Raw genomic sequence first — 12,893 nt, 5'->3', positions numbered from 1 at the left:
AACCCAACCACACAGGAAGTAGGCTGGCGTGCAGAGGGACTGACGGCACCCACAGGCCGGCCTCACGACAGGCAGCTCCCTGAGTGTAGGCTTGAGATGAGCCGGGCCAGCCTCATCTCTGGCACAATGCAGGTCCCCGGGGACCCTTGGTGGGGTCTGCTCCAGTGTCCACTCCAGTGTCCATGTACAAGGACACTCCAACAGCAGCCACCACAGCTGGCCTGTGTCACCCGTGCAGTCACCTGCCAACACTTTTCCCTGCGCACACCCCGCCCCGAGCAGCAGAGCACTTCACTCCGGGCCTTGGGGACCCTGATCCACAGCACATGCGAGCCCCCCATGGCCACCTTCAAACTGCCAACCTGATGGCGCTGGGTGCGGAGTTGAGGAGAGAGGTGTCGTGACGGCAGCCGGTCACCCCCGTACGGAAACCATGGTGATGGACGAGGCTTCTCAGCCTTTGCTTGTGGGTGAGATGCCACTTTCCTATTTTAGCACTTCTCATTCAAAATGAGACCTGGCGTCCCCCGCCCTGGCCTTCTGGTGGAGTCCAACGTGGACGAGTCATTCGCGACGCCCCCTCCCACCACCTGCACCCCCCATTACTGCTGCGCCCCTTGGCCCCCACCTCGGACCAGGCTCACCTGGGCACCTGACGACCGAGCTCCGTGCCCCAGCGGGCCACAAACCCCGTGTGCGGGAGTGACGCAGGCCTCGGCCCTGGGTTCCGGTGCCAAAGCAAAGCCCCAGAGAGAAGCTGGGAAGGGCCTGGTGGAAACTATTCCCAAGGGCAGTCGCCTCGGCTCAGGGGCCAGGGACCCAGCCCCAGGGCCTGGGCACCGTCACGGGCACCTGTTTCACTCCAGGTCTGGGGTGAGTGGTGAGGGAGGGGACACCCTTCTGCCTGCCTCGCGACCCTGGCTGGCAGCGCCAGAGCCCTGACCTTCCACCTAAGGAAAGCCAGGGCCTGGTCACGCCCCAGCTCCCCGGGGCTCGAGCAGGTGGTGCCTGCAACAGAGGAAGGCAGCTGCTGTGCCGGGTCAGATCTGTGGTGAGGGGCGACTGATGGCCTCGGCCTCGTTCTGGAGCAGGGGGCAGGGGAGCCAGGGCAGGGAGAGGACCGGGAGGGCCTGGACTAGGAGGTGCTGATGTGAGCCTGAGAGAACCACTCAGGGCCCCCAGGAGCGGGCAGAGAGGGGTGCAGGGAGCCCGGCCGCCCTGGCCCTCAGGACTGTGAGCAGGGCTGGACACACCCAGGAGGGAGGCAGGTAAAGGTGTGCCAACTCAAGTTTTTAAGTAAATAAAAAGACAATTCCTTCCAGTCCAGGAAAGAGCTGAAGGCTTTGAACTAGAAAAACCAGAATTTCCAACGGCAGCGGGAGCAAAGCCTGGGCACCGGTGGAGAGGACCAGGGCCCCGAGGTCGGGGCAGAATCACGGCTCAGGAAGGAAGGAGCAAAGAGCTCAGCGCCAACAGACGACGCGGGACCAGGTCACCAAACAGACACTCCAACCTGGAGACAGTAGAGCCCCAGGGTCCTCCTGTGTTCACCCAGGACATGGCGGAGCACTGGAGGCAGGAGCCCCACGCCACAGGAAGCAGAGAGGACAGGGCTTGTGAAGTGTCCATCAGCTTGACTGACACTGCCCACGTTGTCCACCCATGCTCCAGGCAGCACCATACTCATCCCCCCACCCACCCACCCACCTGTCCACCCACCCCTCACCCATGCATCTGTCATCCATCCACCGTCCCCTCACCCACCAGTCCACCCATCTACCCACCTAACCACTTCTTCATTCCCTCCTCTGTCCCCCGACCCCCTACCTGCTGGTCTATCCAGGGCGGGCACTGCGCTACGAGAGACCATGAACAGATCTCGGCCCTGCTGAGCTCCCATATGAGTTACAAACGTCAGATTTTCAGGAAAACTGAACATATGGGCTAAGAGTCTTCTAGCAGATGGGAAAAGTGGAGGGGAATGGGGACAGGGCGTGGGCACTGAGGAGAGGGGAGGGGACAGTCAGGACAGTGGGGCTGCAGGGCTCAGGGACCCGTCAGGCCCATCAATATCAGAGGCCCCTCAAGCACAGCTGAGGCAGGATACGGGCCTGGGCTCCTGCTGCCCCCAGCAGATCCCAACCGGCTGGGAAAGCACCTCCAGTCCCCCGACAGGTACACACTCACACGCTCCTGCGTGCACACGCGGGCCGCAGTTCCTGCTGCCCTGCCACACCACAGCGCACACCTGCGAGGCCTGCCCCCTACGAGGGCTGTGGCCAGGTTACACAGAGCAGTCACGGCCCGGTGGCCTGCAGCCCGGACAGAGGCCAGACCAGCACAGTCCCTCAGCTACTGGGCGCTTGGTCCAGCAAGTGGGCCACAGAGGAGGAGCGGTGCCGCCTGCTCCACAGGCGGGCTACGCAGGACGGCAGGCAGGCAGGACGGGCAGGGCCACGTGCCCGCAGGAGCCCGCCATTCACACGGATGCCCCTGCCGCTGGCTGCCACCAGGACTGCACTGGAGCTGAGAAGGGCTGAGGCCGCTCAGGCGGCAGCCTCAGCTCCGGCTGGTCAGTGTCACCCCAGGGAACCTCCCTGTGGGGCACGCCTCACCCTCTGGGGGCAGAGATGCAGGAACACAGCCTCCAAGAGGTCAGAGGCCACACAGCGCATGGCGCGGGGTGCACGGTGCCCAGCCCTGCCTCAGCACCCACACCAGGCCCCACACAGGAGCCAGGGGACACAGGTGGCAGGTCACAGGGCCTCAACTCCCCTCCTCCAAACCCTGGAGCCCCACTGCAGGGACACAGGCATCCTCAACAGGCTCCGGCCAGTGTCTGGACATCAGCCCTGAAGGCAGGGCCCTGGCCCTCTCAGCTGCAGGCCACTGTGGTGAAGGGGCGCAGGCCCCAGAGGTCAGAGGCTGCCCTCTGCCTGGTCCTCCCCCTTGCTGCCCCCGGGAGTCCCCAGCTGTGTGGGACGCTCTCACCTGGAGCCTGAGGCTCCCTTGGCTCCTCCCTGAAGCACCCTCTGCCGACTGGCCCTCCCCACCCAGCAGGGAGGCCAGGAGAGGCCAGGTGAGGGCCAGCGCTGCCCACCCCCACCGCATGCCCCTGGAAGATGAGGCTGTGCGTGGCCAGGAGGGCCTCCTCCCACGACTTCATCTTCCTCTTTGAAGCAAATTCCCAGAACTTCAGACACACCCATTTTAAGAATATAAATTAAGACTGCATTCCAGAGCACAGCCCGCTTCCGCCCACTGACTCACAGGGGACACCTGTGGCGAGGTGGGGCCTGCTGGGCCCCAGGACTCGGGATTTTAACTCCCCGGTGCTCAAGCAGAAGGTTCCAGAACAACCCTCCCAGCTATTCCCAACCTGGTATCCCACGGGACACCACCTCCCAGGAAGGGGCACTGTTCCCAACCTCCCTCCTCTGATGCCACTGTGAGGTGGCAACAGCCAAGGTGGCCCAAGGACACTGCCACGGCCTAACCCTGGAGTCTGGGTCCGCACCTTAAGGCCAAAAGACAGGATTAAATTAGGGCCATGAGAAACTGCGTCACCAGGGGCCTCTGTGAAGGCACAGGGGACTTCTTCAGATTTGAATGACAGCTGTCAGTCAGGGGCCACCAGAAAAAGACCAGTGGAAAGCAGTGGACAGAGAGAGAGAGACAGAGACACAGAGATAAGAGAGACAGAGGCAGAGAGGGAGAGACAGACACAGAGACAGAGAGAGAGACAGAGATGAAAATAGGGACGGACAGGGAGAGACAGAGGTAGAGACAGAAACAAAGAAGACAGAGGCAGGGTCTAGGGCGGGGCTCAGCGGTATAGGGGGGGGGGGGGCCCTGGGTCCATCCTCAGCACCACAGAGAAATAAATAAAAGTACTGTGTCCAACTACAACCAAGAAATAAACAATTTTTTAAAACGAGAGAAACAGAGGCAGAGAGGGAGAGACAGAGATAAAGAGACACAGAGATAAAGAGAGAGGGAGAGACAGAGATAAAAATAGGGACAGAGGAGGAGAGACAAAGATAGAAACAGAGACAAAGAGAGACAGAGGCAGAGAGGGAGAGATAGAGTGAGGGAGAGAAAGAAAGAGAGGAACAAAGAGAGTCAGAGACAGGAATGTCTGCGGCCACGTCTGGCTGGAGAGTCCGGCGCACGGGGCAGGTCAGGAGGTGACACTGCAGTCCACGGAGGGAATTTCCGGGTGGCTGCCAGTGGGAGGGACGGGCACAGGACAAGCCCACGCTGGGGAGCAAGCCAGGCAGTAGCCTGGGGGCCTGGACGGGCTGACCAGCCACTATCAGGGTGTCCAGACCCAGAACAGCAGCTCAGCACCCCGCACCCCGCCCACCGGGTGCAGGAAGGAGCCAGCCCTTAGACAGGTGGCCGGCAGCAAAAGCAGGGTCAGCTCCTAGTTGTCTTTAGGAGCCAGAGAGCAGCCACCCACCCTTGTCACATGAGGGGCGCTCGCCCAGATGGTCTTACCAGCTGTGCCCAGTGGACCTGTTGGAAACGGGGCAGGACAGAGGGCTTGCCCACACCAGGAGAGGGCCCAGGAGGGGTAACTGGCCAAAAGCGAGCTCTGTCCCCTGAGGTCTTCTGGGGGTCAACAGCCAGGACACCGGGCCCCTGCACTGCCCTGGGAAGAGGCCTGTGGACGTTCTCGGCCCATCAGCAAATATCCACTGAGTGCTGAGGGGACGCTGGGTCCGGTGGGAGTCAGTGGCTCAGCAGACCGTGGACCCAGGAAGACGTCCCGCCCTGATCCTGGTGGCCTGAGTACACGCCCTACAGATGGGAACAGGTCACGGGGCCTGAGAAGCAGAGGCCACCCTGGGTGACGGGGTGGGCTCAGGTTAGCAGGAGGACTGTGGGAGGGAGGGGGGTCAGAGACACAAGGACAGAGGCTGGCGTGACCTGAGGAAGGGGCACAGGACCTCAGTGGTCCCTGGAAGAAAGGAAACAGGCGTGCCCCAGAGGCTCCGAAGAAGCAGCCCGGCGGGCCCCTGGACTCCAGGACGTGCCCCTGGGGCCTGAGGGCATCACCTGTGCTGTTTTAAGCCACCCACCTGTGGAAACCTGTTCCGGCAGCCATGGGGCAGTAGCGGGTGGACACAGGCCACATGGCAGCTGATCAGTGGCTCTCCAGACACCCTCAGACACCCACCACCTGCGGCCAGGCAGGCCCGGCCAGGACCCCTGGGCAGCCGCCTCCCCCCACCGTGGTGCCATGGTGAACACTGGGGCCCGCGTGGCTCCCCCGGCCAGGCTTCACTGCCCCTGCCCTGTGCTCTGGCCCCATTAGCACAATCCCACACGCTGCTGCAGGACCAGTCCTTACCGAGTCCTCCCACACCCTCCTGCAGGCTGGCGTGGTGGCCCTGGGGACCCTCCTGCCCTAGGTGTAGATCTCATAAGAGAGCAAAGCTCAGGAAGTGCCTCCCAGCTGATGATGGTGGGGAGCACCAGGAGCCCTGGGGGGGGGGTGGATGGCGTCCCCCAAGGGACAGAGGCAAGTCCTAACCTGCTCCCTACACCTGGGAATGGACCTTGTGTGGAAAAGGGCTCTTGCAGGTAAAATCAAGTTGAGACACGGCCACACTGGACTCGGGTGGGCTCTACTCCAGCGGCTGGTGGCCTCTTAAGAGGGGAACAGGACAGTCAGGGAGAAGCCCCAGGAGATCAGGGCAGGGACCGAGGGCCAAGTGGAGGAGTGGCAGGAGGCGTCCTCCCCGGGACCTGAGAGGGACGACTTGACCTTGTACTTCTGGCCTCCAGACTGCACGAGGCCACCCCCCAGTTGTCTGAGCCCCGTAGGGAGCAGCACTGGCCAAATAGCCTTATTCAAAATATTTGGGACCAGAAACGTCTCTATTTCAGATTTTTTTGGATTTTGAAATATTTTCATATACGTGATGAGACATCTTGGGGACAGCACCCAAGTCTCAACACAAAATTCATTTATGTCACACACAGTGTTAGCGCCACTGGGTCATACCTATGACGGGTCACGTGAGGTCAGGCGCAGAACTGCCCACTGTGGCATCACGTCAGTGCACAAGAGGTTCTGGAGTTTGGATCGGGATGTTTCACCTGGACGTGGTTGGTCACAGCGGCCAGGCAAGCTAACAAGAGCCTGAGGAGGAGGCGGGTCAGGGTGACCTTCCCAGCCGGGAGCTGGCTGGCTGTGCCGCACCCTGCCAGGGTCTCACTGTTGATGCCAAGCTCAGCCTTGGGAGATAAGTCCTGGCAGAGAACGGGAGCCACTTGCCAGCCCGTCCACCCCCATCGCTCAGTCCACGACAGCCGAAAGCCACGCTGCCCAGGAATGCAGCACACGGAGTGGGGGACCCGCGGGCGGACTCCAGAAAGAACGTGAAGTAAAGCACATGACTTCACCGAGGGGAGCCTGAAGCGACCAGATGCCTGAAAAGTGCGTTTTCCTAAGACAGGGCTCTGCTCTGGCTGCACCTGAGGTGGGCGCAGGCGGGCAGACTGCCCCTAGTGATGACCGGCTCTGGGTTTAAGGACTGAGTTTGGCTCTGCTTGCAGCAAGGACGCCAGGCCCCCAGGCAGGGACCCCGTGCTCAAGGCCATCACTTCATGGGACATGGCACAGCCCAGAGTGACCGCGGCATTTTCAATCCAGCACGAAGGTGTGGGTTTAGTGTGGGGTGACTTCGTGCTGGACCGTTGGGGCCCCGGGGCCCTGTGGAGGCCTTTACAGGCACGACTCGGGGTCCTGCCCTGGGGGAGTCGGTGTGAAGCCCAAGCCCAGCCCCACTGAGGGCCTCCCAGGCACTGACCGACAGCGGCTAAGTCCCACTGCCAAGTCCAGGCAACGTGGACGAGCAAGCCCAGGGTCAGCCAGCCGCGGGCTCTGCTCCAGGGTTTGTTGAAACTCGCTCTGAAGGCAGATAAGCAGCCAGGTCCCACAAGCAGGGCTGAAGAATAAACTCGACCCTAACTGAGAAGACCCGGCCCACGAAAGCCCCCAGGAGGAGCACCCGGGCCACCGTCCCCCAGACTCAGGGCCAAGGACAAGGACTTCCCCAAGGATGGGGGGTAGGCGGGTGGGCAGGTGGCTCCCGGTCTCTCCCTGGCCGCCCCTCCCCGCCCAGATCTGAACCCCAGCTGGGCTGAGTTTGCAGGAAACCCACCTCCTCAGTGGTATCAGAGCTGGGGCTCAGGAACGCACCCCACAGGGGACGTGAATCTGAGGTGACCATCACCTGCCACTCAGCCTCAGGTAGAGAGAGGGACACGGGAAGGGGCTCCTCAGGAGCTCACAGCCTGGCCTGGCCAGCCCCACACCTGCAGTGCATCAGAGGGCCCAGTGTCCCAGGAAGGAACCCAGCAGACCAACAGGGACTCCCCTTCCAGCTCAGGACCAAAAGCAGCAAAGGCGTCACTGACCACAGCACAAAATGCAGATGGACCTGAGGAGGAGGATGCGTCCTTGACCTGCAGGGGACAGGGCAGTTCCCAGGGACACGGTGCCGCTGAAGGGCTGCACATGCCAACCGTGTAGGGTACCGGCAGCAGAAGACCAGCATCTGTCCTCAGGAAGCGTCCAGTACAGAGGAGACCGAGGCAGCCCTCGCCAGCCAGAGGGACAGGGACTGGAGGGGACCCAGAGGGCCCTGGGGGAGAGCGCCCTGGGAGTGCAGCGTCCTGCCGGAGGTCAGCATGAGCTACGGGGAGAGCCTGGGGCAGCCGCATCGGGTGGGGTGGACCCCAGTGCCGCAGGCCCCAGAGGCTGACTGGACTTCAGGCCAGAGCGGCTCCGGGAAGCCTTGTGCACGTGTAAGGGGACACACTGGGCTGTGAAGATGGGCCACAGGGGCAGCAGGAGACCAGTCAGGAGGTGACAAGGCAAATGTGTAGACAGGAGGGGACGATGACGGGCAGTCACCAGGACCAGATGGCAGACCGAGTGCAGGGTCAGCACAGGTGAGCCGACCCGGGGGCTGGAGGAGAAGCCTTAGGGTCACAACGGGGCACACACAGACTTGGTGCTGGAGTTGCCGCTGGACACCCAGGAGAGGCGGACACAGGAGGTTGGAGCCAGGGGAGGCCAGCCTCGCCTGAGTGGCACATGAAGCTGACCGTCGGCAGAGGGAGGAGAGACCCCAGATCAGACCCAGCTCCACAGCCTAACGTGGGTAAAACTGGATGACAGTGCCCCTCCAAGGGCTGTCACAGACACGTGGCATCAACAGAGACCACCTCAGTGACCACCAGAGTCTCCCACCTTAGAGGGAGTGACCACAGTTGTGTGGCTGGGGACAGCATGCCCAGAGCACAGCCAGATCTCAACCCAAGCCCCAAGGCTGGCCTGGACATGGGTGAGTGCCTGGAGGCAGGAGCCATTTCCTTATGACCCCTGGCTACTCGCTGACCACGGCGCTTCCCCTGTGCGCCCTGGTGCCCAGCACAGAGCACGCATCTCCGCGGAGTGCTGTTAAACAAGGGAAGCGAGAGAAGGAGGTGATGGGAAGACCCCGCCACTCGTCCTCAAGGAGCACACGAGGCCAACTGTCCTCAATCAGCCATGTGGGCAGTTGGGCGGGGCCTGGCCATGTGGACACTGGGCTGGGCTGTTCTGGGCATTGTGGAGTGCTGAGCAGCAACCCTGGCCCCTCCCAAGGGCACCGAGGTCTGACAACCCACTGTCTTCATTGTCCATGTCCCCAAGGGGCAAAATCTCCCCAGCCAGGGGCCTGTGGGCAAAATGCATTCATGTTCTGCCCCTCAGTTTCTCCATTTCTGAAATGGGCACAGGGCTGCTGTGAGAAAACACCCGTAGAATCGTCTAGAACACTGAGAGCACCACCAAGCACTCGAGAAACACGGCTACAAGTCACACTGTCCTGAGACACTGACCAGCAAATCCCCCAGGAGCAAAGGTGGCACTCAGGAGGCCAGGGGGTGGAGAGACCCTCCAGAACCTTCCAGAGCAGGGATGGCCCCGAGGTGTCCCGTGATGGGTGAGGGGAAGGAAGACCTCAGGAAGACGGAGGGCACATGGGAAGCCAGGAGACGGGGCAACACGTCCACATCTGGACCAAGGCCTGAGGGACCCAGAAACCAAAACTACAGCGTTTACGAAACCAAGACTGCGCAGAGGACGACGGGAACAGCCTGCGTTTGCCACCGGGTTGTTTGGGACATCAGCAGACTGACAAAGTGGGAAAGCGTCCAAACTGTCCACACCTAAGTCTTCCTGTCCTACCCCTTTCAAAGAGTGGGACACTTGCTGGTCCTAACGGCCACCCCAGCGCAGAGCTGAGACCCCGCGAAGCAGCCTGCAGCCCTCTTCCCCTGCGGGGCCCAGGGGATCCAGGTCCCGGGGGTCTGGGGCCAAGATGGAGCAGACACTCAGGAGGGCTGTCAGGATACCTTCTCAGCGTCAAACCCGCGGAGGTTTTCCTGGGATTAATTGATGCCTTCCTTCTGCGGCTCACAGGAAGCAGAGGGCTTCCAGCGCCCCTTGGGCTGATTCCAACAGGCCGCCGAGAGGCCCGAGTCGGCTTCCCCGGCAGCGGGTAATGGGAGCCCGCGACGACAGCGCGGTTTTCATCGCGCACGGAGGAGCGCAATTACCTCGGCTCAGAAAACCAGTGCTTCAAAGGGAGAGAGGGGGCAGGAGGAAGAGGACGAGGAAGATAATCAGGCTTCATTAGTCTTATCTCGGGGGGGGGGGGGGACACGGAGGGTGCTTTCAGTACCCAATGGGAGTCAGACGAGTCTCCTGCCAATCACTGTGCGTCACGGTCTTACCAGCGATGACAGCCTTGGCCATTCCCATCATTATTCTTCCAAAAATGACTCCCTTGATGAAAAGGAAACTCGAGAACGTCTCAGTCAATCGGCTCCACCCGGCGGGTCAACCTGTCTTCAGAGGGGACCCAGGGCCCCGATCCCTGGTGGCCTCACTCGCCCTGCCCCAGCGTAGCCCATGCGTCTCCAGCAGGCCAGCCACGCAGCTGCACAGGGCCAACGCCTGGCCTTAACACAGTGAGCGGCGCCACCCCACAGATGGGGGGCTGCCCCTCAGCCAATACAAGGGCAGAAAGCATAGATCAACTGGGGTTACCCTCTCTGATGGGTGGGGTGAGGTGGGGTGCATACATCAGGCACCCAGTAAATATCTGTGGCACAAATGAAGACCACATATTGGCTGACCCCACTGGAGGCCCCAGCCCTTTCTCAGGCACAGTGGCCCCAGCTTCTCCATCTGACACAGGACAGTCAGTGAAGGGCCCCTCTGGGTCCCAGGGCAGAAGGGAAGGGGTGCAGGGGCACCAGCCCCCAGGGGCTTCCCAGCAGGAGGAGGCCATCCACACAAGTTGGCTTGAGTGTCCCACTGGCCGCTCTGGAAGAGATGCAGTCCACACCATGCGAGTCTACGGGTGGGGGAGGCTGGGCAGGACACGCCCCCCCCGCCCCCATCCTGAAAGTGGCAGGGAACCTGTCCTGCCTTCCTGCTCCCTGCAAGCTGGGAATTGAGGGTCAGCACTCAGCAGGACTGGCAAGAGACGTCTGGGTCCTGCTGGCAGCCAGCCCCCCCAGCCAGGCAGGGGTACACAGAACACAGATGGCAAGAGAAAGAAACTCCCTCCCCCCTCCCCACGTCGCCAGACCACAACCAACGCGGTGCAGACGCAGCCAGCGCAGCAGCCGTCATGCCAGGCTCCAGAGCTGGTCTCCCTCCCGGTCAGCGCACAGACCTCGGCGCCCACACTTCCTCTCCCTTTGTCCTCCCTTGCGCTCTCTTCCTGCTCCCTAAGTACCTGTTGATACCTCCAGCTCCTGTCTAAGCCCATAAACTCCCGCTCTGTGCCGGAGAAGCCTCCCCCACCAGCAGCGGGTTCTGATTTTCCCAGTGTTTACACCAGGCCGGTTAATCGTGGATACGGCTCACGGATGGAAGGGGCTGGAAGTTATCTCAGGTGCAGATCAAGTCCTGCATAATCCCCAGGGGCTTTCCAAAGAGAGAACCTCCAACGACAGGAACACCACAAACTGGTTTCTCAAAGGGGCCATGATCCTACGTACAGCCGAGGGCCCACCGCTGGCTGCCTGTGGAGCGATTCGCTTTGGCATGAGTCAGGACGCGTTGTGGTAGTGCGTTTCAGGGTGGGGAAGGTGAGCCATTTTCCACAGTGACAATGAGGCAGGAAAACTGTAGGTAACATCCTTTAGGACCCATGGGACGGCGGCCCAGGACTCCCACCCAGTTCCACTTTGCACTAACCAACTGCGCTGGAAATCTGGAATGACGCATTTGGAACACTCAGAGGTGATGCGTGCCCTCGTGCACCTGGGTACCTCGGGGGGACCTCACACTGCGGCCTGCTCCTGCAGTCCTCCTGAAGGGACGGCCTCAGGCTCCCAGGTGTGAATGAGACCTCAGAGTCAGGGAGGAAGGGCCTCCTCCCACGCAGCAGGCCGAGCCCAGTGCCACTCCAGAGACCCCTCAAGGCACACGGAGCCCACACCTGGGCCCAGCACCTGTCCTGTGACCACGTCGCCAAGAGGGAAGCAGACCGAGGAGCCACAGAACCCCTCCCACGTGTGACCCGGGCACCCGGGTGCCAGTGCAGACGAGCCCCGGGGCCACAGCCCAGGCCTGGACACCTACCCGTGAAGTCCTCGAAGCACTCGCAGGTGTAGCCGCCCTCGCGGCTCCGGCAGCGGCCGTTGGCCCCGCAGGGGCTGGAGTAGCAGAGGTCGATCTCCGTCTCACAGTAGTCCCCGGTGAAGCCGGGCGGGCAGCGGCAGCGCAGGCCGTTGACGGGGTGGATGGGCCGGAAGAGCACGGTGCTGGAGCTGATGAAGGGGGCCGAGCTGTCGAAGCGGAGCACGGACACGCACTTCATGTAGTTCTCGCAGGGCTCCCGCAGACAGATGTTGTCGTCGAAGGGCAGCACGCGCTGGGCCGAGATGGTGGTCAGCAGCGTGCGGTTCAGGTAGATCTGCTCCTGCAGGTCCTCGGACGGGAAGAACCTGCCCCGCACGCCGCCCGGCAGCAGTGCTGAGAAGGTGACGTTGAGGATGTTGGAACTGACGTCCGTGTCATTCTGGATGTTGAAGACAAAGACATCGTCCTTGGTGGTGGACAACACTGTGGCCACCCCTTCCACAAAGAGGGACAGCAGCGGGGAGAGGAACTTCTCCTGAGACATGTTCTCCAGGCGGACAGTGATGCTGTTGGTCAGCATGTCGTCCGTGATGATGGTGACACGCAGAGTGCAGAGGGCCGTGACACTGTGGATGCCATCTGGGGACACAAGGAGAGCGAGTGGGGTCAACGGATGCCTTTGGGGGTCAGGGAACAGCCCAAGACGCACTTGGCAAAGAGGCCCATTCCCCACCTCGACCTCCTGCTTCCCGGCCCCCTCCTCCCTCTGCCACTGACGCCCACCAGCCTCCAGACCACAGCCCACCATGTCCTTCCCCTGCTCAGAGGCCCTCAGTGGCCCCCAACCATGAAGGGGAGCACCCCAGTGACCACCATGATTCAGGGCTCCCGGGGGTTCACCACCTCACTCCAATCACAGACCCGGCCACCAGGCCCTCGCACCCCACGCCACCTGCCCTCTGCCCACATTCCGCCCTTCGTCCCCAGCCCAGCTGCAGCCCCGGGAGCTCTGCAAGCCTGCACTGGCGCTGCGAGATCGCCCCACCCAGACACGCCGTCGTACCCACTTTACAGGCAGGGATGCCAAGGAAGGCACACGGGGCCGCACTGCGTCCCGGCCAGCACAGTGGACAAACCAAGAGACAGTACTGGGCACTCAGACCCAAAGGGAGGACGACGCTGGTCACAGAGTCGCACCACCCAGTTCCAAGCCCAGAACCAGAGGAGACAG

General features: G+C 62.0%; 1 protein-coding gene across 2 annotated transcripts in view; it reads right to left on the bottom strand.

Annotated features, from left to right (window-relative positions):
- Celsr1 (cadherin EGF LAG seven-pass G-type receptor 1) overlaps positions 1 to 12,893 on the bottom strand; it is a 119,748-nt gene that overhangs the window by 63,912 nt on the left and 42,943 nt on the right. For both annotated transcript variants that reach the window (XM_027954608.3, XM_027954609.3), the window contains exon 2: positions 11,663 to 12,301. In XM_027954608.3, coding sequence (XP_027810409.2) covers positions 11,663 to 12,301 — 639 coding nt within the window. The remainder of the gene's footprint in view (positions 1 to 11,662; positions 12,302 to 12,893) is intronic.

The sequence above is a fragment of the Marmota flaviventris genome, chromosome 3, assembly GCF_047511675.1.
Source record: "Marmota flaviventris isolate mMarFla1 chromosome 3, mMarFla1.hap1, whole genome shotgun sequence".
NCBI lineage: Eukaryota > Metazoa > Chordata > Mammalia > Rodentia > Sciuridae > Marmota > Marmota flaviventris.
The sequence above is the reverse complement of the archived record's forward strand: the minus strand, read 5'-3'. Positions and strand labels throughout refer to the sequence as shown.